General features: G+C 38.2%; 1 protein-coding gene across 11 annotated transcripts in view; it reads right to left on the reverse strand.

The window, feature by feature from the left end:
• The window catches only part of ADK (adenosine kinase), a 375,585-nt gene that overhangs the window by 247,113 nt on the left and 101,271 nt on the right, over window positions 1-27,201 (reverse strand). For all 11 annotated transcript variants that reach the window (XM_072994991.2, XM_072994988.2, XM_072994983.2 and 8 more), the window contains one exon: window positions 8,156-8,234. In XM_072994991.2, the coding sequence (XP_072851092.2) occupies window positions 8,156-8,234 (79 nt within the window). The remainder of the gene's footprint in view (window positions 1-8,155; window positions 8,235-27,201) is intronic.

The raw sequence follows: 27,201 nt of genomic DNA on the forward strand, positions 1-27,201 counted from the left end.
ATTTGACATGCTTTTTTGTATTCTACAATAAATTATCAAAGCAACACAGTATAATGATGGCAGCTATCATGTAACTGTGATTATACTACTAAGCAAATAATGGCTTTACTTACAAATGGAAGTATTGCTTTACTTACATTGATAAACTGTATCGATTAAGAAAAATAAGAGCATTTCCATGTTAAAAGATACATCTCATTCACCAAATGTAACAGAAGAGAAAAATAACCATATATACAAAACCCACAAAAATGTAAAGTCCTTTGAAAATTCTATTTTCATTATACACTACAGTTTCTGGTTGTTCTATCAAGATTGGGAAAGACATTGTTACCTACACCACTGGAAGAAAAACCTGAAACCAGCCACTCTGAACTATTTTAAAAAATCTATAGTTGATTTATTTATTAAAACATTTTACCCTACTTTTCCTTGTGTGTGTGTGGTTTCCTTTAAAAAATTAATTTTTAACAAAATAAACAAAACTTAAAAACATAAACTAAAATACAAACATAACTCAAAATATACAGTGTTTCCCAACACCTTCTGGATTTTTAAAATTTACTACATGTCCTGTCTCTCTCCAGAAATATAATGATTCTTGTCCTGGGGTATAACCTTTTTTTAAACAAATACAAATGTTAAGAAAACATTTCATAGCTCCTTAAAACAATTCGTTTTCACTATTTCCTTTCTAACTTTCCACTCAATTTATTTTATTTATTTATTCTATTTATATCCCGCCTATCTGGTCGATAAGATCACTCTAGGCGGCTTACAAAATTATAATACAGTAATACAATAATAATAATAATAATAATAATAATAATAATAATAATAATAATAATAATAATAATAATAATAATAATAATAATAATAATAATAATAATAATAATAATAATAATAATAATAATTTTTTAAGAATTATTACATTGAATAGTAAAAGCTTCAAGATGGGGAAAAATGGCTATCATTAATAGCCATATTCCACATTTCTTTGTACCAATCTTCAATATTAAACTGATTATTATTTTCCCACTGCTTTGCAAATATCTTGCTGCTATTACCATAAATCAGTGGTTCTTAACCTTTGTTACTCAGGAGTTTTTGGACTGCAACTCCCAGAAGCCTTCACCATCAGCTCTGCTGTCTGGGGTTTCTGGGAATTGTAGTTCAAAAACACCTGAGTAACAAAGTTTAAGAACCACTGCCATAAATGATTAATTCTCCCCTCCCCCGTTCTAACTGAATATTTCCAATCATATTTAACAGAGCTATTGTTGAAGACCTTTGTATTTCAATACCCATGATTTTCTTTTATCTCTTTGAAAATCACTGTCCATTCCTTCTGCCTCATTTCACATGCTCACCACATATGTATATATGTACCCTTTTCTTTCTTACATCTCCAACATGAGGGTGATACTTCTTTGTTCATTATATTTTTTTAACTGGGGTTAAATAGCTCCTCCATATTACCTTGTAACAATTTTCTTTGATTCTTATTTTCATTATTCTTTTATACCACATCTTCTTCCATTCATCACCACTAATTTCTTTATTTATATTTCAACTCCATGTGTCTTTAAGAGCTATTATTTAACACATTACTTAAAAGGGGATTATTATTTTTTACAATATTTTTACATTTTCCTTAAAATAAATATTCTCCACACTCTCTTTGTACTTATAAAACTCAAAATCACTCCAAATTACCTCTTTCCTATTTGCAATAACCTCTAGAATGGGCCTCAAATGATTTGCTATATAATATAATATTTGGTATACCCAAACCTCTTTTTCTTTGAGATGTATTTTTTAATTTATTCTTGGTCTTTTATTTCCATTACAGAACATATTAATCACATGCTGCAATTAATTTTGTTCCTTATTGCCTATCTTTCTGGTAACATCCAAAATATAAAACTTAACTTGGGGATTATATTCATTTTTTATACTGCTATTCTTCCAAACCACAGTAACTTCAACTTTTGGTATTTTTTTAATTGTTCCTTAATTCTTTTTTTCATTTTATCAAAATTCATTTTCATAATCTCTTGCAAATTTCAACAATGTTTATCCTTAAATATCTAATAATTTAATACTAGTTTTTAATTTACCCTTACATTTATCTTTAATTCCCATTCTCTCCTTTATCATAATTTGCTAACATAAATTCTGATTTACTCCAATTTGTCTTTAACCCTTCTACTTATTCAAATGATTTAAATGAATTTTAAGCTTTTTTATAGATTTTAATGGATCTTCAACGGTTAATAATGAATCATCTACAAATAAATTCACTTTTATTTTTCCTCTATTCTCTATAAATTTGTTTCCTTATCTTCTCTAATTACATTTGCAAATAACTCCACTGTTAAAGCAAATAAAACTGGAGATAATGTGCATCCTTGTCTTGTTTCTCAGTCTAAGGATATTTTCTCCGTTTCACCATCATTCACTAAATCTTTTTCTCTCTTCTCTGAATATACTTACTGAATAATGTGCCTGGGTAATAAACCCTATTTTTTTAATAATATATTTAATACTAACCATTCCACCGAATCAAATGCTTTGAAAATATCTAATGCTAATATCCCTGCTTTTGTTTTTGTTTCTTTTATCGTATAAATTACATTGAGTACTCTTCTCATTAAATCCCCCATTTGTCTACCTTCCCCAGTGTATTTATCAACAAAATTAATCTCTTAGCTAGTATAGCTGTAAATATCTCAGCATCTTTATTTATTAATGAAATCAGTCTATACGATCCCATATTCGTTGTATCCTTACCTGGTTTTAAAATTAGTATAATCATCAAATATTTCCATGATGAAGGAATTTATTCCCCCTCCAGAATCTTGTTCAATACAGTTTTAAATTTAGGTAGAAGCTTTTTGAATATTTTATAGTACTCTGGACCCAATCCATCCAATTCCCTACTTTTAATTTATTTGTAACCTCTTCTATCTCCTTTTCAGTTATATTGTATACTGTTCATTCTTTTCAACTTTTCTTCGTATTTTCCTACTTAAATTATTCCCTATGTATGCCCTAACTTTTGTTACTAGTATATAATTTCTTTTAAAAAACTTGCAATCCTCATCCTCAGTTTTCTTTCTAATTTTATTACATCTTGTACTTTTTTCTTTTTTAATTCTCTCTACTGTATTTTTAACTTTTTTGCCTGAGTAAGCCTTGCTAACAATTTAGAACTCTTATTTCTTGATTTCTAATATTCTCTTTTTAAACATATTAAGTTCCTTTGTAGTCTTTCTAGATGTATACCTTCTAATCTTTTCTTTTTTTGGCTGTAAATCCAACATTATCTTGGAATCTCTAGATATTATAAAAAGCCATTCTAATTTTGAATTTTTTTCTAGATCTTTACTCCTTTTTCCTGTTGCTTCCTTAAATTATATGGGATTTTTAATGCTCAATCCTCTGACCACAAATTTCATTGCACCTCATATTATGTCATCCTCCTTCTTCATTAATTTTCCATATTTCTTCTAGATTCCTTTTAATATTTTCAATTATGTTTTTAAATCTAAATATCTTGGTATACATCTTTTTGCCTCTTCATAATCACACTTGATGTTAAATTTCATATTAATGTTTGCATGATCAGATATTTGTAGGATATATATTTCTGTAATATTTACTCTTGATAATAAATCATTTGTTACAAATATATAATCCATTTTAAAATATGTTTTACTGCCGAATAATAAGTATATCTCCTTTGGTTTCCTTTTAATTCCTTTCATACATCTTTCAAATCATTTTATTTATTAGTTTATTTAATATCGTCTGTTTACTTTTCCTTTCATTCTTTTGTAATTTTGTCTTGTCCAGAATTTTATCCATATTCATATTACAATCTCCTGCCATAATAACAAAACTTCTCCTTACTTTACCTAATTCCTTAAATACTATGTTAAAATGTTTTTCTTGCTTCTTATTCAGTGCATAAACATTAACTAATGTGCATCTCTCTCCTTTAAGTTGTCCTTGTATCATTATCCATCTAGCTTTCTTATCTTTATTTACTAGATTAACTTTGAATACACATTTTAGATATCAATCTAAAATCTAGATAACACCCCTCTAGATTTTGACATACTAAATGGTCTTTGATAAATATCAATCCATTTTCCAATGAGTTCATTCACCCCTTCTTTTTTAATGAATTTTTGTAAGAACACAATGTCAGTTCCCCCTTTATTTAATACAATCTGAATTTTAACTCTTTTCATTTTTTATTCTAGGCCTTTCAGATTCCATAAGGACACTTTAAAACTTTTAACCATTCATGTCTTCTAATAATGTGCATCTCTAATTCCAAATTGTGAACGTCCCCCATAATCTTCAAATAACATACATACATATAATTCAAAAGTAAAACAAACTTAAATTTCACATCTGCCCACTTAAATAATAACCCCTCACTCATATATTCCAACCCCTTTCCAAGACAGCTAACTTTCTTCTTCTCACTGATTAAAAAAACACAATACTTAGCAATTATTTTTTACATTGCTATTGTTATTTCTCCCCTCCTTTCCTTTCTCTCTCTTCAAACTCTCTCCCTTCTTTTGTTTCATTTGTTCCTCTCTCTCTTTTTCTGCTTCTCAATCAAATCTTGATCTCTCATTTTCTGAATTGACTCAAGACTTTTTCAGACCCGCTGTTCTCTTCATGCCCCCCATTTTCCTTCCAATAAAATATCCATCTCTTCTTTTGCTTCATTTGTTCCCCTCTCTCTTTTTCTCCTTCTCAATTCATATACCCCCACCTCTAGTAATAAAGATACCTCCCACCTTTCTCTCCAGATCATATACAAGGACCAAAGAACTTTCTTTCTTTGATTCTCAAACCAGATATATCTATCTTATACTCTTAGCAAGGAAAGTAATCAAAACAATTAAGTCATCTATTAAATATAATATAAATGATGAAGAAGAGCTTAGAATCCAGATTTTTTTTTCTCTTCTGTCCATATGACAGAAGAGGGGAGGCATTTTTCTCATAATGTGCTCTATCTGGATCAGGTAAACATAAAATGCACTGGATTTTTGTTTAGTACCAGGTGTCTTCCAAAAAGAAAAGGGAAGATGCCAGAAATAGAGGCCATTGGGCCACACAAATGATAAAGGGATAAAGTTGTAACTTCCAATCTGACATTTTAAATATTGAATAGTATGAGTGTAACAAACATGAATTTTGATTTTGTCCATTCACAGTCCACGGTATCCATGGAAGATTGGTATCAAGTTCACCTGCCCACACAGGTGCCAGAAAGTGTGGCTAGAGAAACTCTCTGCATAGCATAGTCTCTGATTCCCTCTAGTGGCCAGTTCCAGTAATATACTTTGGAAATGAGTATTTATGGGGTTTTTTATTTAATATTTTCAGGCAGCAGATAAATGAAACTGTGGGTACTGATCCCACAAATATGACAGTCCTACTGTTTTATGTTTCTATAATTTTTCTGCCTACCCAAAACTGATTAAATATTTTTGATTAGTCCAGCACTGCAGAATTTCTTATGTAGAAAAATTACAAGCTTTGATATGAAATACAACTTTTTTACTCTTACTTCTACTGTATAGGGAGATTATTTTATATGAAGGAACATATCACCTCTGACCTACACTGAAACACCTCTGAAGGCTGTATTATCCATTTCCCCACCTCTGCCAAATACTCTGATTAGCTCAGATTCAGACTCCCTCCCAATGTTTAAAAGGTGCCTGAAAATGCTTCTTTTCAGAGAGGCCCTTCTCAGTTATCTGCCTTGATTTTAAAACATGCATCACATTCTGCTTCTTATAATTTACGTTTCTTGAGCTTATGCAATTGTTTATGTGTGTTTTTAAAACTTGGTGCTTGTCTTTTTTATCTTGCTGTAAACTGCCCAGAATAGTGCATTGTACTACTGGAATGATATATAAATTTAAGAAATGCATGAAATATATTATCTATACAAGTGCAGACAAAGATATTTATAGGAGCATTACTTTTCTGTGCTTTTTATTCAGGCCATTAAATGTTCCTAACAAAGACCAACAGTTTAACAGACTGGAAAGTTACAAAAAGAAGCAAAGGTGGCAGCTTTGTGTACTTGGTACAAAGAGGGAGGGTTGGGGAGTAGAAGGTGGAATTTTGATGATGTGTCATCCTAATGTGGTGACTAGTACAATTAAGATAATTCAACATGATGGAAGGATTTGGAAGGGAAATTGCCTAACATAAACGTCTGAATTGAAAAATGCTCATGCTGATTTTGGAGTTTCCCATTACTCAGCTTCTAGCATTACAAATCACCCACCAGGATCCTACATCCCATTTCTGAAGCTCTCATTACAATACCTGTACAGTAGTGCCTAGACTTACAAACGTCCCGACATATGACCATTTCGAGTTACGACCGGCTCCAATCACAAAATTTTGCTTCGACTTGCAGCCGAAGCTTCAAGTTACAACCAGAAAAAGGCAGGAAAAAGGCAGGGAATTCAAATTGCTAACTGTTGGTGACAAGGAGGCTGCTTCTTCATAGCTCTTTTGCCCCACTGGTTAGAGAGTGTGTGATTGGAGGAGGCTTCGGACTGCCTGGTAAGGTAAAGTGCTGCTTTCTACTTTTTAAAAACTGTTCTGGGTGGGTTTTGCAGTGTGGTTTGGGGCTGGGTGGTGGGATTATGTTTCTATGCTGTGATGGGTCCTGCAAGGTCCCCCTCCCCAATTTCCGATGGGTGTTGCAAGGTTTGTTTGCTTTTGGGGTTTCCCCCCATTTCCGATGGGTCTTGTGGGGTTTGTTTGCTTTCTGGTTTGCTTTTTTTGCATTTCTGATGGGTCTTGCACGGTTTGTTTGCTTTCTGCTTTGCTATTTTGCATTTCCAATGGGTCCTGCATGGCTTGTTTGCTTTCTGCTTTGCTTTTTCTCCATTTCCTATGGGTATTGCATTTTTTTTTTGCTTTCTGCTTTGCTTTGTTTGCATTTTCGATGGGTCTTGCACAGTTTGTTTGCTTTCTGCTTTGCTTTTTTTGCATTTCCAATGGGTCTTGCACAGTTTATTTGCTACTAGCTTTGCTTTTTGCACTTCTGATGGGTCTTGCATGGTTTGTTTGTTTTTCTTCCCCTCCCCAGCCAGAATGGATTAATCGTGTTTCCGATGGGTCCTGCAGTGTGTGCATGTTTCTTTGGCCGATACAGATTAACTGCATTTCAATGCATTCCTATGGGAAATGGTGCTTCGAGTTACAATCATTTCGAGTTATGGCCAGTTCCGGAACCAATTAAGTTAGTAAGTCGAGGCATCACTGTACTTTTGACACCGTTATTTTTGATGCTTGATATTTGCTCTATCTTTCTTTAAATCTGCCCCATCCCCAACACTTTAGCAAAACTATTAGGAGTTCCAATGATTTGTTATTGTTGTTAAAAAGCTGAGTCCTATTCCTCATTTATTTCTCGGTATCTTTTCTTATGGTAGCCTCAAGGTATAATTTCATTTATTTGCTCCAAATTTGTTTCCCCCCCCCCTGATATCACTGACCACAATATCTTTATAGGATGGCTAATGAGTCAATTATTCTTTTTAATCTTTGGTTTGCAACACTGCCGTGTTTCCCCCAAAATAAGACAGGGTCTTATATTAATTTTTGCTCCAAAAACCCATTAGGGCTTATTTTCAGGGGATTTTTTTCATGTACAACAGTCTACACTTATTCAAGTACAGTCATGTCATCTGGTTGCTGCACAATGGTGCAGGGTAGGGTTTCACTTAACTGGGGCTTATTTTGGGGGTAGGGCTTATATTACAAGCATCCTGAAAAATTATAATAGGGCTTATTTTCAGGTTAGGTCTTATTTTCGGGGAAACAGGGTATAAGGAGCTCTGTTGGATTTAGCAACAAAGCTAAGCAAGTATATAATTAGCATCCACAAAAAGGAAAAGTAGGATTTTAAAAAAAAATCAGCAACTTAGATGGCCAGACATTTCATGCATATATGACAATCAAAATAGAATACATCCTACCATGATGTAATTCTGCTTCTGAGTCATAAGAGAAAAAAACTCTGGGACACAAAGTATTTTAATATTTAACTCTTACAATCTTCTATATTTAACTAATCTAAAATGCAACAGACCTGGGCCACTTTAACGGAATTCTGAGTTGATCCACCTGCATGGTATTCCACCTTAAATTTTTTTACAAGTTCTTCAAATCTGTAAAAAAATAAAGTGGAAAAGTGGGGAAATGGAAAAAGAGAGAAAAGGTAATTACATTTTATACTTTTTCACACTTCACACTATTAAACTATACATTGCATTAAGAAATAGCCACAATATTTAACAGGATATTAAAGCACACTGTTTTAACAAGGCAACAGATTAGCAAAATGGAAATGGTAGGGCACTGTACAAGCTTAACATACAAATTAATCCAAGGATTGACTGCAACCCCCTCCAAAATCTCGCTGTCGGGATCTGCAGATGAAGCCTCTGTTGTTGGGATCTGCAGATGAAGCCTCAGTTGTCGGGATCTGCAGATGAAGCCTCCCCCCCCCCTTGACCAGCAAGGAGAAAGGAAGAGACAAAGCACTCAAGTGTGGTTTCAGGACGGGATCCGGATGATCAAAACAGCATGCCATGCAGCAGCTGTTCAGCGGGAATTTCTCCCGATCCTTTGCCGTGCCCCCTTTTATTGTTTTCTACTACATTTGCACAAGCTAATCAAGTACAATCTAACCAGAGACAGGTAATACCCTAGATACACAAGCAGGCTAATCTACCCAGAGACAGGTAATACCTTAGATACACAAGTAGGCTAATTATCATTCTTTACTGGAAGCTAGTACGCTGTTTACGTGATTTGTGCGCTTAAGCACAATGCTACTACCACAGATACATACATTGTAAAAGCATACATTTTCCCCACATCTCGCAGATTATCTTTATGTTTCGTTGTAGTGGTTTATTAGTAAAAGACAGAACTGTAGGATGGTGAAGCATTTTCAATATTTCCAGAATTAAATTTGGCAGACAATTATGTGGCCAGCTTAAAGTAGTTATAAATTATCCAGTCAATTAAATTCTAAGTCTCCAATTCATATTTTCAGCATAAACAGTGCTAACCAGGCCACAATTATTCAAGTAACTGAATACATTGGTATGGTTTAACAGCATGGAACATAAAATAAATAAGTTAATATTTTATATAAAGTTGTATCATAGTGTCATGACTGGGGCCTTACAGGAACCCAGCAACCTTAGTGCAGGCAGGATCGGCGCCATCTCTCTGGGCAGAACTGCTCTAAGGATTGCAAGACTGGGCCCTTTCCCTGAAGCTGTTGTCCAGCAGTGTTACCTGTGGAAGCTGAAGACTGGGCTATATAAGAACAGAGCTTCCCATGCAGACCTTTGCCTCAGCAATGAAGGTGTCTGGCTGTGGTGATAGTTCTGCATTGCCTGGCAGTCTCCTTGTTTCTGCCTTGCCTCTCCTGCATCCATAGACCCTGCTATCTTGATATGGTTCCTCCTGGCTTTGGCTCCTGGACTGTCTAACCATGATTTGCACCATCCTTCTACCTGGCTGCTGTTTGGACTCAAATTCTCAGCTGGTTGGTCTTGGTTCGTGGTCGTGCTCTGGACTGGGTCCTGGTGCCTCTTCTACTGAAGAGCCTCATGGCGCAGTGATTAAACTGCTGTACTGCAGCCAAAACTGTGCTCACGACCTGGGATTCAATCCCAGGTAGTGGCTCAAGGTTGACTCAGCCTTCTATCCTTCCGAGGTCGGTAAAATGAGTACCCAGCTCGCTGGGGGGGGGCAATGTGTAGCCTGCATAATTAACTTGTAAATCGCCCAGAGAGTGCTTGAAGCGCCATGGGGCGGTATATAAGCAGCAGGCTTTACTTTGCTTTTACTGAACCCTGACACATAGTTTTGAAACATTCTCTATTATCTCAACTGCCTACAAAAGAGTCCCTCACAAAAACACAATACTGAACACATTAATTGTACAGCTCTTCATTTGTACATGAGGCTGATACACCATCTTCTGAGTAGTCCTGTTTCAGGTACATCAGTAAACTAATTCAGCATTATGGAAATCAGATTCTCGTTTTGGACTCTCCTCTTCTCTCTCCTCTTCCAGCATGGCCACAAGGAGACTGGATGTCTTCACTTCCATTTCCACTTAACCAATTTATTGTTGCGTCTGAACATTAAACAGTGGTTAATCTTAAATATGGTACAGGGCAGGGACAGGCAAAAATGGAGCAGGGGTCCAAATGTGCCTCTAGCACCTCTACCCTTCCCAGTTGGTGCTCTAGACTAAATATCCACACAGCAAAATATTTTTAATAATGTCTTAAGCAATCTGTTTTGCTCAGAAAATCCCCCTGTGAACAACAGGGAGAATGGGAGCAATTTTGACATGTTGCTGGGACAGCACACTTGAATTATCCATTCCTGACTGTGTTAGAAATGTCCATAACACGGCTTAAGGAAATTGTAACTGTTTGGGGAGTATAGGAAGCCCCCTCCAAGTTTCAGGAATAGCCCCCAAGACCTCTGGAATTTGTCTATGTCTCATTTAACAAAACAAGCCTAACCACAGCTGGGTATAAACCAGGATAATCACGGTTTATTATTATATCTAAACTTGGACAAAACTGAAGCATAGAATCCAAACGTATAGTTTATTTGTGCTACAGAAAAGCATGGTTTGTTCTTATTTAATAATAAAAAGCTGCAGAGTAACTCATAAGTGATAGCAGTTCATTGCAATTTCTGGTGATTTTGTCCAGTGCAGCCCATATCGTTAGTTACCAGCCTCAATCCATGCACAAAGGAAAACACTAGAATAAATGTTTGCCCCCAGTAACCACCATTACAAAATAAAAGAAATTGCAAATCAAGTCTAGAAAATTGTGTGTGTGTGTGTGTGTGTGTGTGTGTGTGTGTGTGTGTGTGTGTGTGTACACCCACACATACACGTCAACCATATATATATATGGTTGATGTGTGTGTGTGGGTACACACACACACACACACACACACACACACACACACACACACACACACACACCAAATTGTCATAACTTGTCCATTAACACATCACCTTCAATTTTTCTTCTTGTCTTGTTGGTACATCCCCCATTCAGCTAATAAATCAATTCAATGAACTTCCACCAAAAGGACCTTCCTGCTCTTCCTCTTTCCCCTTGAAAATAATAGCTTGATCTTGTTTCTTCTATTTTTCCAATTTCTTGTTTCCACTGACTGTCATCAATAAGTCCCCATTCGTGCAACAAACTATACCTTGATCCAATTAGCTTACTTTACAATATCTTCTAGCAGATAGCACTCTCACGTATACTGGATATCCCCAATTGTTTTATTCTTCCAAAGGATGACCGTCATCAATTTTAAAGAGCATCTGCAAAATACAGTTTTATAGCAGAGCTCTTGATATACTTGAATAGGTGCCTCTTTATATACCAACTGTCCAGACTTTTATCTCACCAATTTCATAAACGTCTCAATTTTGGGGGGGGGGGGGGAATGCAAAACTCACAACAAAATATCTTGGAAGCACTCTAGTTCTGCATTTAAAACTTACACAATGTAATCTCTCTAAATCTTCTTGACCCCAAACCACATCTGGAGCTACTACTTTTATCCATTTGAAGACCTTGTCTCTCAGACTCATCACCACATAACTTTACATTTTTTCCCTCCATCCTCTGTCTTCCAAATCAATCAGTTTCTTATCAACCTTGCTCTATTGAGAACATTTACCTTAGCCATTTTTCCATCTCCTCAACTCTTGAAACCAATGCTTTTACTTTTTTCTCAGTTCCTGATATTATCTATATCAGCCTTTGACTGCATCAGATAATTTAGATCATTTTTAAAATTTTTAATCCAATGATGCATCCATATTTTCCTGTACTTCCTAATAATTTCTTAAATTTATTTAACATTTTGTCTTCTTTTGCCACATCAGTTCTCTTAGGCTGAATCTATTTACCCCATCTGTATTATTAGATCTATGTTCCTCAAAGGACTCTACTCTTCAAGGTCTAGATAAACTTCTTTCTGATGAATGTAGCCTTTCACATTTCATCTTTAGATCATCATTCATTTTGACTGACCTCTAGGCATCAAAATATGACCAATCCAACCACCAGAAGTAAAGCTCTCACAGAAATACCACTCAGTTTTTTTCAGTCATCTCTCTGTCTGTATCTGTCTGTATCTCTGTCTATCCACTTTCTTCTTAATAGTCTTATATCCAAGAGAAGATCCAAGACTAGGTCTTTTATTTTTCTTGAATCTGCTTTTTACAAACAAACAATAGATATTTCCATTACTCAAACAGCAAGAGTTCAAAAGATCACTTCCACCCACCTTACCACACCTTCAGTCTCTGATCCAGTTCCATAACTTCAAGTGATTTCATATGTTTTAACCCTTATTATCCTGGCTGAATTAAACAGATTTTCCAGCCAGTTTTAAATCATGCAGGAGGTGGTTGCTTCTTTCCTCCCATTTTCAGCTGTGGAGACTGTCTGCTACAGCAAAAATTCTCACAGAGAAATTAGGTTTTGTAAATCACCACCCACTTAATTAGCCCTTACTCACTGATGATATGGCTGCTTTTCAAGGGAAATCTTTTAAAAATCTTCACTGAGGAGCTAAAAGCTTTTGGTAGTTAGCTGCTGGTCACAATAAGTCAGAAATGCCTTCTTTACATTCTAAAAAAAATGCACCAAGTAAGTTGTGGGATATTGGCCCATGCCAATAAGAATTCTAATGTGTTATATATTAGTGTTAAGGCTGTAGTTTGAGCATCATGTACTCTGCAGACTCTGCCAAAACAAATCGGGATAGTGCTTTGTTTAATATATTCCCAATATATTACTTTGGTTGCAACAAAAAAAAACTACCTCACCTGCAGAAGCTATGCATTTGGGGGACTTTTTTCTGACTTGTTCTGCTTTTTATTTACTTCCAAAAAAACTTTAATGGAAAGTGGCTGACACTTGCAGATGTTGTTTATAACTCTTCAGAATGTCTACATATAAGTAAAGTTCTACAAGGATGTGGCAATACAGCATTACTCTGGTGGTTCAAAATGTCTTGTCCTAGTCTGAGGATTCAGATTATAGTGTTTCATAGAGACTCACTCTCAGCTGGAAATTATATGACACCAAACAGGCACAATTCCTATCTCTTTCTCATTATGAATAAAACATGGAGCAGAAAGTAAATGTTCTAGGGGGACAACAGTCTCAACAGTAAAACTGCCATCACAAGATGGGAGCACTCTTACAAAAAAGTGAATGGAAGAGGAGATGAAAGTTGTGTACACATCTTCAGGAGGAGATCTGATGTATCTGGAGGCTTGATTTAGGTGATGAGAAAAGGAATGCTACCTCTGAGTGTAAGAGAAAGGGATGGCAGACAAAAAGGACAAAAGAAATTAATATGCAGGACTAGGTTGGAATTAGGTTGGAAGGAATTATAAATGTTAAATAAAAATAGTTTTATGTATTTTCTACATGAAATACCTGATCGTGCAGCGAAGATCCTCCATAGGGCAGCCATTTTCCGCTCCCTGTTTTGTGAAATGAGGTCAGCAAAACAGCAGGGAGCCATTTTGAGAGCCGCTGATCAGCTGTTTTTAAATCGTTGTTAAGCGAAAAATCGGTTCCCGAAGCAGGGAACCGATCGTCGTGAAGCAAAAAAAAAAAACCATACAAACATCATTTTGCAATCGCTATAGTGATCGCAAAATACTCATCGTCAAGTGATTTCGTCATCTAACGGGGTAATCGTCAAGCAGGGCACCGCTGTATTTCACTTATTTTTTTTTTATGTAACACTGTTTAAGAAAACCAATTCTTGTTTTTGCTCAGAGTCTTTTTAAATGACATGTTCAGATGAGCAAATATATAAATTATCCAGATTTTAAATTTTTTTCTAATGTTACAGGCAAACTACATCCATATAATTCAACTGGCACATGCCTACCTAAAGTAATCACTTGTCATGGAACCTGCCAGCTAGAGTCCTCACTATAGCCACTCTGCCATGCATTCTCTGAGTGGGAGCACCAAGAGTAAGCAGGCACGAAGAAGGCTGATATCCCTTCAGCCCACAACATGCCTTCAGTCTGTGAGGCACTGCATGCTCCAAGGGTTCTATACATAAAACTATGATAGGATACCACCAGCTCCCATAAAAATCAATATTATTATAGTAGCTGGATGAGACTAAGGACTGGAAAGTTAGATCACATTCTCCCTTTCAATCACCTTCCATACAATGGCTTGAAAGGCTCTATAAAGTTTATTTTAAAAATGGGGGGGAAAGGACAATTCAAAACAGTTCTAGATACAAAAGCAAATGTGGGTACAGGATTATAACATATGACAAAACAGAAAAACCACAAGAAAATAATAAGTAATTTACTCTAACTATCTCACCTAAGGAGAACAGTCAACTACAGTGGTGCCTCGGTTAACGAGCGCCTCGGTTAACGACTAATCCGCATAGTGACGGATTTTTTGCGATCGCAAAAGCGATTGCATTGCGATGTTTTTAATGGTAAAAAATTGCTTTGCGATGATCGGTAAGCTATTTCGCTTACCGACTTTCGCATAGCGATGTTTTAAAAACAGCTGATCGGCAGTTCCAAAATGGCCACCGAGGGAAAAATGGCTGCCTGCTGTGTTTTCGCGCCGATTCCTCGCATACCGGGCAGCGAAAATGACGGCCGTATGGAGGATTTTCGCTTAAAGGTGAGTTTTAAGCCCATAGGAACGCATTAAACTGGGTTTAATGCATTCCTATGGACTTTTTCTTTTTGCATAGCGACGAATTCGGATAGCGATGATTTTTCCAGAATGGATTCTCGTCGGTATGCGGGGCACCACTGTAAATATGTGGGGCCACTCCCTGTGATCCATTGCATAACTTCATATGCAATGGGTCTCCTCATGGGTACACCCTGTGGCTGGGAAATTAAGCACAGCTTCCCTAAAGCTATGCTAAACTTCAAAAGACTAGATTCTCGATCCCCCTTTGAGCAAAGGAATGGCCCATTAACACCTGGGTTAACCATCATGCAAATATTCACTTCAATAATTCTTACATGCCTCCTTCCCAGCTTCGAAACCTGCATACCCTGGGCAAGAAAGCATGCCAATTTCCTAACTCACAAACAATTGGTGTCTACTTTGACATAGAAAGGTAAAATTTGAAGCTCTGCTTTGAAATCTTTTTTATCTCAGCCCTTCTTTGAAGGGACCCCCCTGCCAGGAGATACAGGAAAAAAGGATAGGGAAGAGGGGCAAACAAGCTATCTCCAGGGGATGAAGGTTTATGTCCTCATACCCTCACAGGCACAGAAAAGTCCAGAACATGAATTTCATTTTCATGTTCCCCCAAATCTCTAATATCTTCATAGTACTACTATGTATTCAGTTCAAATTCAAAGGAAGGCTATATCTCTACCCCATTTCAATTTACTATGATGCCCACACTGGTGCAACTGTTAGGGTGCTGTACTAAGACTACGAAGATACTGCTTTAAAGGCCCACATGAAGTTCCTTGCATCGATCACCATCTTTCAGCCTCATGAACCTCATAAAATGTTGTGAGATATATTAGAGGAGGGCTGTATACACTGCCAGTAGACAGGTAGGATAAGAATGAAATAGATCATCAGCGCAAATAGGAAGCATTGTACAGTGCCCATGTTTTACGCATCCATATTTGTTAATATTTATACTTTTGCAAAGTCAATTCAAAAATATGAGACATTTTAAAAAGGATTTAAGTATCTATCATCTAGAGCTAATCATATAGCACCAAGTAAATGTGGATAGCTTTATTTCTAAGGTTTAAGTGTACCTTTAAAGATATGTTAAAAATCTACCAAAAACATTTTATGCAATGTTCAGCAACATTTCAAATATATCTTTGAGGATACCTAAGCATCCCCCAAAAACTGAGAGACACTTTTAGGTAACAGCAAATAAAAGACAGTTTCTTAATGTCAGGACTCTTCAAAAAGCCAAAAGTATGGGTAAAACTGTCTGACTTAACTAAAAAGAAAAATGTCTTTGAATTACTATCCTTAACAGCTAATGTTTTAACCTTACATTTGTATCAATGTTACTTTTTCCAACTTGTTCCAATAATGCTTAAATGCAAACATATGTTTAAAGGGTTCTTTTGGCGTCTATCAAACTGACATTTAAATGTTTTTTTCCAACCTCTAACGTCTGTGGTGAAGTATTTCAAAGTTATGAACCTTCAAAAATGCACCGGCAAATGGTCTCTTTCATATATTGACATTTGGTCTTCATAACACGAACCTGTTTGGAATTACTGGCTTCTGAGTTAGTTGTTATTTGTTTGGATGAGGCAATTGTACAAAATACAGTACCACTCTGAGATAATTATAGTCTGCAATAAAAAAAATACTCCCAAAGATGTTGCTATTCTCGGATGAATTCAACAGTGAAGTGTAATGTTTAAAGCTTTAGTATAGGCACAATCATAAATACAATCACATTTTCACTGAAGTTAAAGACAAACTATTATAATTATTTCTTTCAAAGAACAGGGTTGTTTCAGTAACCATGTCTACGATGAGAAGTAAGAACGTAGCAGTACTTTAGTACTATTTGTAATAAGGTGATACTTTTATCAGGCCATCCCAAAAGGAACTAGATGAAACTATGGGCTAGGTCAAACAAAATCCAACACCATTATATTACCTGATGAAACCCAGCTCTTTGCCTGCAGCATCCCTCCTTCATTTCTTCCTGTAACAACATGCTGACAACTACTGAAAGCTAGCTTTCCCCCCCTCCCGCAGTATTTCCCCCTTTTTTTTCTGCCCTGCTTACTTTTTACACCTTGCTTCACAACACAATGCTTCAATGTTCTCTTGAAAGCTTACAAAGTTCTTTATTCTCAGCACTTTTTAATGCCTTTTTGGATTACCTTAGTAAAGATACCCCCTTAGTGTAGTTTTAAGATTCTGTTTTGTGACAAGAATACTGCTTCTGTTTGTAGCATTTCAGCAAAATCATATACCTGCATATATTCAGAAAGAAAGGATTCCCAAGTTCCAAGAGTACTTATTTCCCGGCAAACATATATGTATAAGATTGCTTTATGGTGCCTGACAGTGCATGTAGGAAACAACTACAGTAGATTAGAATATTACCACATAATTGCAAGTGTTTCTCATTTTTCCAGTTTAAAAATGCTTCCAATTTTTGTGTGTGAATAGATAGCTAGTTTATGAATATAGAATTTATGAGTATCTTACCTAAAGTCAAATATTCCTAGCATAAACCGTTCTATAATTTGAAGGAAAAATTAGATAAAAAGCAAAACGATGAGCATATACTGATCACATTTAAACAATTTACTGGCAATTCACAAAACCCTATTTCTCCAACCACTTGCCCCTCCTTTCCAGTTGTTCCTGTGACAGTGTGCCAGATTGAAGGCGTCCATCTTTAACCACTTAGCCACACTACCCTGTGTTTAATGAGCCCAGGAGAGTCAAATGTGATGATAACTAGGAACCTGACTGGCCCTGATGCCTCCCAACACTCTAGTCTAGCCTGACTGAGGTGTGCTTTCAGAGATCCACAAGGTTAGATGCTGAAGACCATTAAACTGATTGGGCAAGTTAGAACTGCAACCCCAGCCACAAAGTTATCAAGGCTCCTGGCAGCTGATCAACACAAGACCTGGGTTTAGTACCACAAACCCTCTTAGCCAAAAATCTAGATAACTGAAGGGAGATTTAAAAAAAATAAAGATAAGGAAGAAGACAAGAAGGCAAAAGTTTCAAAAAGCTCTTGAAAAAAAAAGTCAATTTGAGGCAAAGGCTAAAACAGTTAAGAGAAACACACCAGAAAATTAGCTAATCAACCTAACACACATTAGCTTAGCACCAGCATGGTTGCGGAGAATGCACAGATTCCTGGCAAAGTATAACAGAATAGCAACTGAGCATAACATCTCCAAAGAGGTGAGCTAAGCCAACAACAGTAACTTCTGAACCCCTTTTTATATATTAAGTTTCATACTCTGGAACGTTCCAGATGATCTGCCAATTAGACTTTTAGTTACCTCAAGTGTTCATGAAGACAAGGTCACTTTTTACCCCCTCCATTCACAAAGAGGAAGTTATTTTACAACTAGCACCGTACCAGGGAACAAGGTGAGTTGGCTTTGCAGGCAGGAAAGACAAACTGCAGGTGTTACTCCCTTCTTAACTGGCAGTCACTGCTCTCCCCATTCTTAGTCAGCCATTCCCAGGCATTGAGAGAAAACCCTGATTTTTTCAGTAGAGCACCCTCTTCCATTTTTCCCAAATCCTCAGTTTCTTCACATTTTCATGCTGAATTAATCTTAAGGGACTGTACACAATTATAATCTGCTGCTTTTATGGAAAAAACGGATAGATACGGGAGTATTTTCTTTGGATCAACTGACTGGTCAAGATGATGAATTTCTCCCACTTTCTAAACTGACAGCTATACACAACTTGTCAAATTCTGCTGAAAGATAGTATTTACCGTGTTTCCCCCAAAATAAGACAGGGTCTTATATTAATTTTTCCTCCAAAAAACACATTAAGGCTTATTTTTAGGGGATGCTTTATTTTATATATATACTGTACAATCTACAGTACGTTTATTCAAATACAGTCATGTCATCTTCTTCTGTCTGCTGCACAATGGTGGAGGGCAGGCTTTCACTTAACTAGGGCTTATTTTCAGGCTAGGTCTTATTTTCAGGGAAACAGGGTAGTTACAGCAGTCAGTGAGATGCTGTAAGTATGGCCCTGCAGTATTGAGAACTTCAGCTTTCCCCAATTTTAGATTATTTGTAGTTATTTGATGCTAGCTAATAAGTATGACTCACTAAATTGGAGACAAGTATATTTAAAATATTTAAACCAGACTTTGTAAATTGTGCCTAGGACAAGCTGATAGAGAGAAGGGAGAATGGTTTCAAATCAGTGAGAGGAAGGAGAATAAGTTACTCTCTTCTTTGTGGAAGTTTGAGAAGACTCAATGCCAGATTGGCATATCTTCTGGAAGAGTCAGGAAACTGGCACATTGGGTATAAAAGCAGTGGTGGGATTCAAATAAATTAACAACAGGTTCTATGTCCTAATGAAAAATAAATAAATAAATAAATAAATAAATAAATAAATAAATAAATAAATAAATAAATAAATAAATAAATAAATAAATAAATGCCCAGGACAGTGGGATCCGATGAGGGTTTCTTCCACAGTGGTCTCCCTACTGCCTATCATCACAACTACTTCTCACATGATTAAGACATCTAGATAAGTGTATATGTTTGGGCATACCACTGCTGTTACCCTCACCGTGGGCATGTGCCAAACACACACACACAAACACACACCTCACAGTGGGTGCTTATAACCATGTTTGACAGAGAACTGACACATCTCTCCTTCCCTTTACCTCCTTTTTCGCCCTATAGCTCACAAGTAAAAATTGCTTCCCTCCCCTTTCCTCCTCCTGAAATGACTGATAGCCCTGTTTGTTGTTACCTGGAGGCTGCCTTTGCGCACCTGTTGTGGAGTTATTCTCTCCCCCCCCCCCCCGCTTCCTTCTGGCTATGGTCTCTTTTCAATCTGTCGTCACTCCACCTCAACCCCACCACCTCAATCGGTCCTTCAGTTACTGACTCCTCTGAGGTCTCCTCCTCCTCCATCTTTCCCCTCTACCCTGCACCCACCGCTTCTCCTTGCCAGTCGCTTTGAGGGGCGTTGGTATTGGTGACGGCGCTGGTTATGATGATGGCTTCCCTCAGAGCCCTGGCAGGCCCCACCTCCCCCACTCACCCTCAGCAGCCGCTTCCTCCTCTTTGTTCCCTCTTTCCCTTCATGCCACCGTGGCACAGGTGGCATGGCTGGCAAGTTGTCCTCATAGCACACCAGACTCATGTTACATCCCATCCAACCATGGTACATCCCATACAGTACCCACCGTGGCAGATAGGTGCTTTTGACTGTGGCACCTACAGCGACCTTCGGTGTCACTGAGCTCCGGCTGTCCAGAGGGAGCAGGTCAGAACTCCCTCTCCCCCCCACACACACATACACACACACACAGTGCCCAGAGTGCAGGCTTTGCACCGGGCACTTGCAGCTGTGCCTGAGCATGGAAGGGGCTGCCGAGCCTTCTCTCACACCACGTGCCCTGCTCCTCCCCCTGCTGCCCTCCCTGTTTCCAATGCCTGTCCCCCCCCCGCACCCCACTATTCCCTGCTTCCATGCCGATCTCTCTCCCCCCCCCCGGCATGCCATAAAAGGGGTAATTCAAGGATGAAGCCCCCCCTCCCGAAACAACTCAGGGAGTGGCAAAGAGGGGAGGAGAGCAGCCTTAGGTGGCCAGCCAGAGGAACTGGTTGAATTAGGTGGCACCGTGCCCAGAGGGAGAGAAAGAGGGAACGGGGAAATGACTTTTCCCATGAGTGAGACAGACGGACACGGAGACACCAGTCCAGTGACAGTGTCTCAGAAACAAAAGGCGGCCGAGGTATGGGAAGCTGGTGGTCAGGCAAGTTCATGGAAACTGGCACACACGATTAAACTATCCTCTGAGAGCAACAAAGAGAAGCACTGTTGGATGGAGAATGAAAGGCATGACATAATAATATGGAAGAGCAGGGAACTCCGACCCTGGAGCGGTCAAGCAGGAGCAGGCAAGGCACAGGGTCAGGATGGAAAAAGGTAATAAAGAACACAAAAGCTCATCTCCCTTCCCACCACCAAACACACAGGTAGTACAGATCCAAATAACTGTTTCCTATTCATTGGAGGGGGCAGCTCTGGTTTACTTCAGCCTCCGGCCTACACTCAGGATGCAGGGGTAAATCTGAATGCGCAGATACTCAACGTGACAATCTTCGTAAGCTGGGTCCCAAAGAGAGTCCCACAGTGCGCACAGCTGTATTGAACCATGCCAACAAACAGGTGCTAGCAATTTTCGTTTCCACCAGGGACGGGTATTTTGTCAAGTTTATGGGTTTTAACTGTCAATTCCAGACTAGCCCATCTCCAAATGCTTCATATTATTATTATGACAGGAGGGATCAGTTTGTTGTTGTTAGAAATATGGATTTCCCCACCACCAGCTACTGTGAGGATTGCAGCTAAATTCAGGAAACAAACAGGGGGTGTTGCTTTGGGTTGGAGAAGATCCATTGGAGCTGCTTTCCTGGGAAAGTCAAGAAGATAACTTTATCCTGCCCTGTGCCTATCAGGCGGTTTACTGAACTTCAATAGAACTCGGGGTGTTCCCCCAGAAAGAACTCCGGATTCATCATATGGAAGTTAAACTCGCTTTGACTCACTCCAAAAACTCCCCCCCCCGTAATCTTCTGGTCTCTAAATGATATTTAATCTATGCACAACCCAGATCTCTCTGTATTTACGCAGGAGAAGTCCCCTTGAGATCAAGATGGTTTAAGCAAGTAGAATACACCTGTTTCAATTCACACGTGCATACACACAAACAGCCATGCATGGATCATCCCTTTTCCCCTCCTGCAAAGAATGGAATCAATCCTGATGATGTTCGCGGGATGGCCTTCCTTTCTCCTTTTACACCTGGGATTTTTCCCCCCACAGAAATGGTATGGCCTGTACTCATTTTGGTCAATATAGCACCTTGGAAAGGTTGTGTACCATTCTACATATCTATATTTCATCATATGCTAAATTACATGTCTCATATTTTAAAAAAATCCTATGAACAAAAAGAAGCATACTTTCTTGAAAGTAATCTCAGAAATGAAAGTTTGAAAGCCAATCTCAACACTCCAGTCCTCTGAAAATCCCAGCCACAGAGACTGACGAAACGTCAGGAAGAACAACCTTCAGAACATGGCCAAAGAGCCCGAAAAACCCACAACAACCAATATCAACAAATGCTTGATTAGTATGCTCTCATGTATGTCTTTTCTGGAGAATGCTGTCTTCTCATGATGGTCCCTCCCCCTCGGAGTCCCTCCAGCCCCCACCCACCCCCCATGTTGACCTGTGGTCAAGATACCCCTGAATGTCTGGAGAGAAGAGTTTCAATTCCCCTTATTTATTTATATGTTTATGTGTTTTCCTTTCTTGGCCCTGGATATATGGCCTTCAAGAATAGTAAATCTTACTAGTGTTAAAATACTGATAGCTGTCTTCCTCCTTCTAACAGAGTGGGCCATATGTGTGCCATTTGTCTCCTGAAATTGTCAGTTTTGGGGCAGGAGGAAGAGTTCTTTGTTATTCTAAATGAGGCTTGGAGGTTTGGGTGTGATCTCTTTGTGGTGTGAGTGGCTTTTCTATTGCATACCTTGCTTGTGTGGATCAGTGGGACCGTCACCGGTTCATGCATTGGATATTCTCTGAGATTTAAAAAAAAACCTTTCTAGGCAGAGCAACAGTCTTATGTGGTACCTATAACTTGAAAAAAATCATAGTAAAACGAGGACGGTTGGGTGTTTGACTGAAGCGGTCTCACCCCAAAACTTTTTCCCTCTGTGTCCTGCCCTCATGCCTTGTCAATCACCCCCCCCCTCTGCCTCGAGGCCATGAGCTTTCCTCCAGTGACATCAAGGACTCATCCTCCCTCCCCTTTCCCCTAGTGACGCCTCTGCTCTTTCCAGGGCTTTATCTCTCTCACCCACACCCACCTCAGACGGCTCAGTGTGGTGCGGGAAGGGAGGCAGCTAATTGTGCCCCCCTCCGCCCTGCTCATCAATGGTCACCTGGCCCCTCCTTCTTCATTCATCTCAGGCCAGCAAACGGTTCTAAGAACCAATAGTACATTTAGGAAGTGGTTCTATAGAATAGGTGCGAACCTTCTGAATCCCACCTCTGTATAAAAATGAGGAGAGAAGTTACTTTGTTTAACCTTACTCTCTTAGGAGAACATCATGGTCTGCTGTTTTGCTACGAATTTCTAAATGAGAAGTTAACAGAACTGGCCACTAGAGGGAGCCAGAGAGCACATTATCTATAGCACTTGTGTTTTTTCAGTATCTGCAGGAGTAGGGCTTGGAACTCATACCCTGTAGATGGGGGGGGGAGGTTTCCTACTGGATGTATTTAGAACTATTGCTTACTCAACAGAAAAATATGTTCTGTGTTCACTAGATACCATAACTTTTTAAAAAATGTCTAAATAAATCTGTTAATTGCTGCTGTTGATGCAATACATCTCATTCATCTCGTAAGTATATGTTTTGGCTATGTCCGGCCATAGCTTCCTTCTGAAGGCACCATTATGTATATTCACTTTGCATTGGAGTAATCTTTGAATTTTGAGGATGTACATATTTCATTAGATTATCTAAATGCCTCATGGAAATTAAGCAACAACCAAATGAACTAGATTCTCCATTGCCTTATGGTGGGCAAATGATTACAGCAACACTAAAGGAACAAATATCTATTTTTCATTAATCAGTGGTTATTTCTTCTTAAAAAATCAACTTCATAGTTTAGGCGTTGTTCTAGGCCTGGCCATGGTTGAAGCCACTTCTAAACAACTTAAACTGATTTGCTAACTGTATGTATTGGGTGAGTGATTAAACATAAATGTTAATTTTAACTTCTTGACTATTTTCTTTCATTTGATGCTACCCTGGTACTGCCAGAAATCTTGTGTGAATAATGGATTGCCATTTTTATCCTTCTGTTTTGTTAAGAACATTTTCCAGGAACGTTTAATATTGAGACTATAAAACTATTACACAATAGATCTATGATTACATCCTTCTGCAATCTGCATTTACTAATTCAATTTGCCTGATCAAAGCATCTTCATGTGTATCTTCAGCCACAGACTTGCCTTCAGCAACAATCAGTTGTACTTGAAGAAACATCAGTAGAAAGGACTAGATGTAAGGTTACTTTCCCTCTGTTCCCCCAGAAGCCATTTGAAATAGCTCCCCAAGGACTGGAGACCCTTCTCAAAAAGAAAGACTGTGAAATAGAAATGTGAAAGATAATTGTTCCAGTGGGTACACAAATGTCTGCAATAATATTTTAATGAGCATACATGAGTGTCTAGAAACAACTTCTTCTGCAAATTTAGATATAACACATTATAAGCTGACCACCGGAAGACATTTACTATGTGTAGATAAATAAAAAGATTCTTGAATATACCAACCTATAATATACTGTACAGTAAATCTCAGATCCTTCATATGCAACACAGAAATACAAAAAGATGAGACAGCTTTGCTGGTCCAAATGTATTTAATTCTCTCTACAGGGATTTCAGTCTGAAACACCAAGACGAAGCGTGGGTACAAGATGGAAAAACAGTAAGCAAGCACAACATGTGATGTTGTACAACATTAGAAATGATCATGAGGCACATTTCCTAAAATATTAGCTTTAGCTTCCAATTTCCTAGCTTTGTGGTGCTTGAGACATCACAGCCTTAATGCTGGTCTTTAATTAGGTTTCTAAATTGTTGAATATCATAATCCTGTCGGCCAGTTGAACAACTTCAGTGGCGCTCCACAGATATGAAATGTCTGCCTCCAACATCACCAACTTGAAGTATATTTGACTGTTAGGCTGTATTAACAGAAGTATAGTTTCCAAATCCCACAAGGTTTTAGTTCCCCTCTATTCTGCGCTGGTTAGGCCTCACCTTCAGTATCGTGTCCACTTCTGGATACCATACTTCAAGAAAGATTCTAACAAATTGGAACAAGTTCAGAGGAGGGTGACAAGGATGATCAGGGGGCTGGAAACCAAGCCTTATGAGGAAAGGCTGAAAGAACTGGGCATGTTTAGCCTTGAGAAAAGAAGGCTGAGGGGTGATATGATAGCACTTTTCAAATACAGTGGTGCCTCGCTTAACGAGCGCACCGTATAACGATGAAATCGCATAGCGATCCATTTTTTCGGATCGCTAATGCGATCGCTCAACGTTTTTTTAATGGGGAAAAATTCGCTTTGCGAAGACCGGTAAGCGTTTCGCTTACCGATCTTCACAAAACGAACCCCGACGATCAGCTGTTCGGCGGCCAAAATGGCCGCCGGAAGCCAGGAAATGGCCCAAAATGGCTGCGCGCAGCGTTTTCGCGCCCTCGTTAAGCGAGGCGAGGGCGCGAAAATGGTTGCCGGCCATCCTGAAGCTTCGCTGAACGGTGAGTATTTGGCCTATTTGGAACGCATTAAACGATGTTTAATGCGTTCCAATGGAAATCCCTGCCCCGTTCAGCGATGCTTCAGCATAGCGAAGGTTAATCCGGAACGGATTAACCTCGCTATGCGAGGCACCACTGTATCTGAAAGGCTGCCATACAGAGGAGGGGCAGGATCTGTTCTCGATCATCCCAGAGTGCAGGACATGCAACAATGGGCTCAAGTTAAAGGAAGTCAGATTTTGGTTGAATATCAGGAAAAATGTGCTAACTGTTAGAGTAGTACGACAGTGGAACCAGTTACCTCGGAAATTGGTGAGTGCTCCAGCATCGGAGGCATTCAAGAAAAACTTGAATAATCACCTGGCAGATGTGCTTTGATTGTATTCCTGCACTGAGCAGGGGGTTGGACTTGATGGCCTTGTAGGCCCATTCCAACTTCACTTTTCTATGATTCTATGAATAAAAAATTATAACAACTACAGCAATAAGTTTTGTTTTCTACCTATAGACTAAGTAACTGACAAGCTATGAATAAATCTGAAATGCAGTTATAATCCTTATCTCTTTCTCTCTTATATACAAACACAAACTACCAAAATTATTTACCATATAAATATACAGATAAATATACAGATACAGATACAGACTCTTGTTATATTCCATGCCCTGCCAAGCATTGCCCAAATTAAATAAATAAACAAATAAAAGCGGTAGAAGTGTGACTTGCAGGACCATAAGATTTGTACCAGGGAACAACAGGAAGTTCTTGACTCACCTCAAAGGAAGTGTGCCACTTACTCAGGATTTCAGCCTCCACTTACAACAGGAGAACTTTATTCAAATAGGCATAATTAGTCTACAAAACTAAAGAACTTTGAAGAATGTAACATTCACCATTCACATAGCAATCTCTCCCAATGAACACCATTGCAAAGGTTCTCTATTATATATCTTTTCTCAGCTTTGCCTCCGCCTCCGTGTCAGTATTCTAATTTACCTGCTCTGTTCCTGGAGATCCCCGTTTGGGTAACTGGCTGTGCACTCTCACAGCCTGCTATCTGGCTGTGCACCCTTACAACCAACTGTTAGAGGCTTCTTGTGGCATTGGAACACCAGCTGATGCTCCATTTAGCTTCACCCTGATGACCCCTGCTCATTCTTCCTCTGGCATATTCCAAACATAGCATAAAGGAAAGATTCAAGGTTGCAATATCTTACACAATTTCTCCTTTTCTTCTCTCTAGCTTTTGCGTTTCTGCCCGTCCCTATTAATTCTAATAACTTTGTGACAAAACAAAACATTTTAAAACAAATGTAAACATATTTTCTGCAAGTAAAAGACCAGCTTTCAAACAGCATAATATTTTTCATATAATATCTGATATAACAGATACTTATGCAAATAAGGTATCCCCATTAATACAAATATTTATTTATTTATTTATTTATTTATTTATTAAAATTATTATCTCACATCTTGTGGCTAGGGCACTATTCTAAGTGGCTTACAATAACACACACATACAATTGCTACACACACAGAGAGAGTGTGTGTTTTCTTTGTGTGTGCGTGCATACATGTGTGTGTATATAAAATATGTTTTGTAATACTTGCCAACTTGCTTTAACATAGTCCACTGATGCTGCCCTACCAAAACTAATTCAGAAGTCTTGGACAGAAGGGACTACACTGTACTGGCTTCATATCCAAACCAAAGAAAGAGAAAGACATGAGTCCATTAATGTTCTAATTCTAATTGTACTTAAAAATTAAGGAATCTTTAAAATGCATGCACTTCACCAATACATGCACGTAAGGCCAAATATCATTATATCCACAATTGCAAGAAGCAGGCAGTGAATGAGGCACTGTGAGGGTTACAGCAATCCTTTTCAGTAACTTGGTGTGATGTACTGCATGTTATAGTTTTAAGGGAATGTTC

The sequence above is a fragment of the Pogona vitticeps genome, chromosome 3, assembly GCF_051106095.1.
Source record: "Pogona vitticeps strain Pit_001003342236 chromosome 3, PviZW2.1, whole genome shotgun sequence".
NCBI classification, from domain to species: Eukaryota; Metazoa; Chordata; class Lepidosauria; order Squamata; family Agamidae; genus Pogona; species Pogona vitticeps.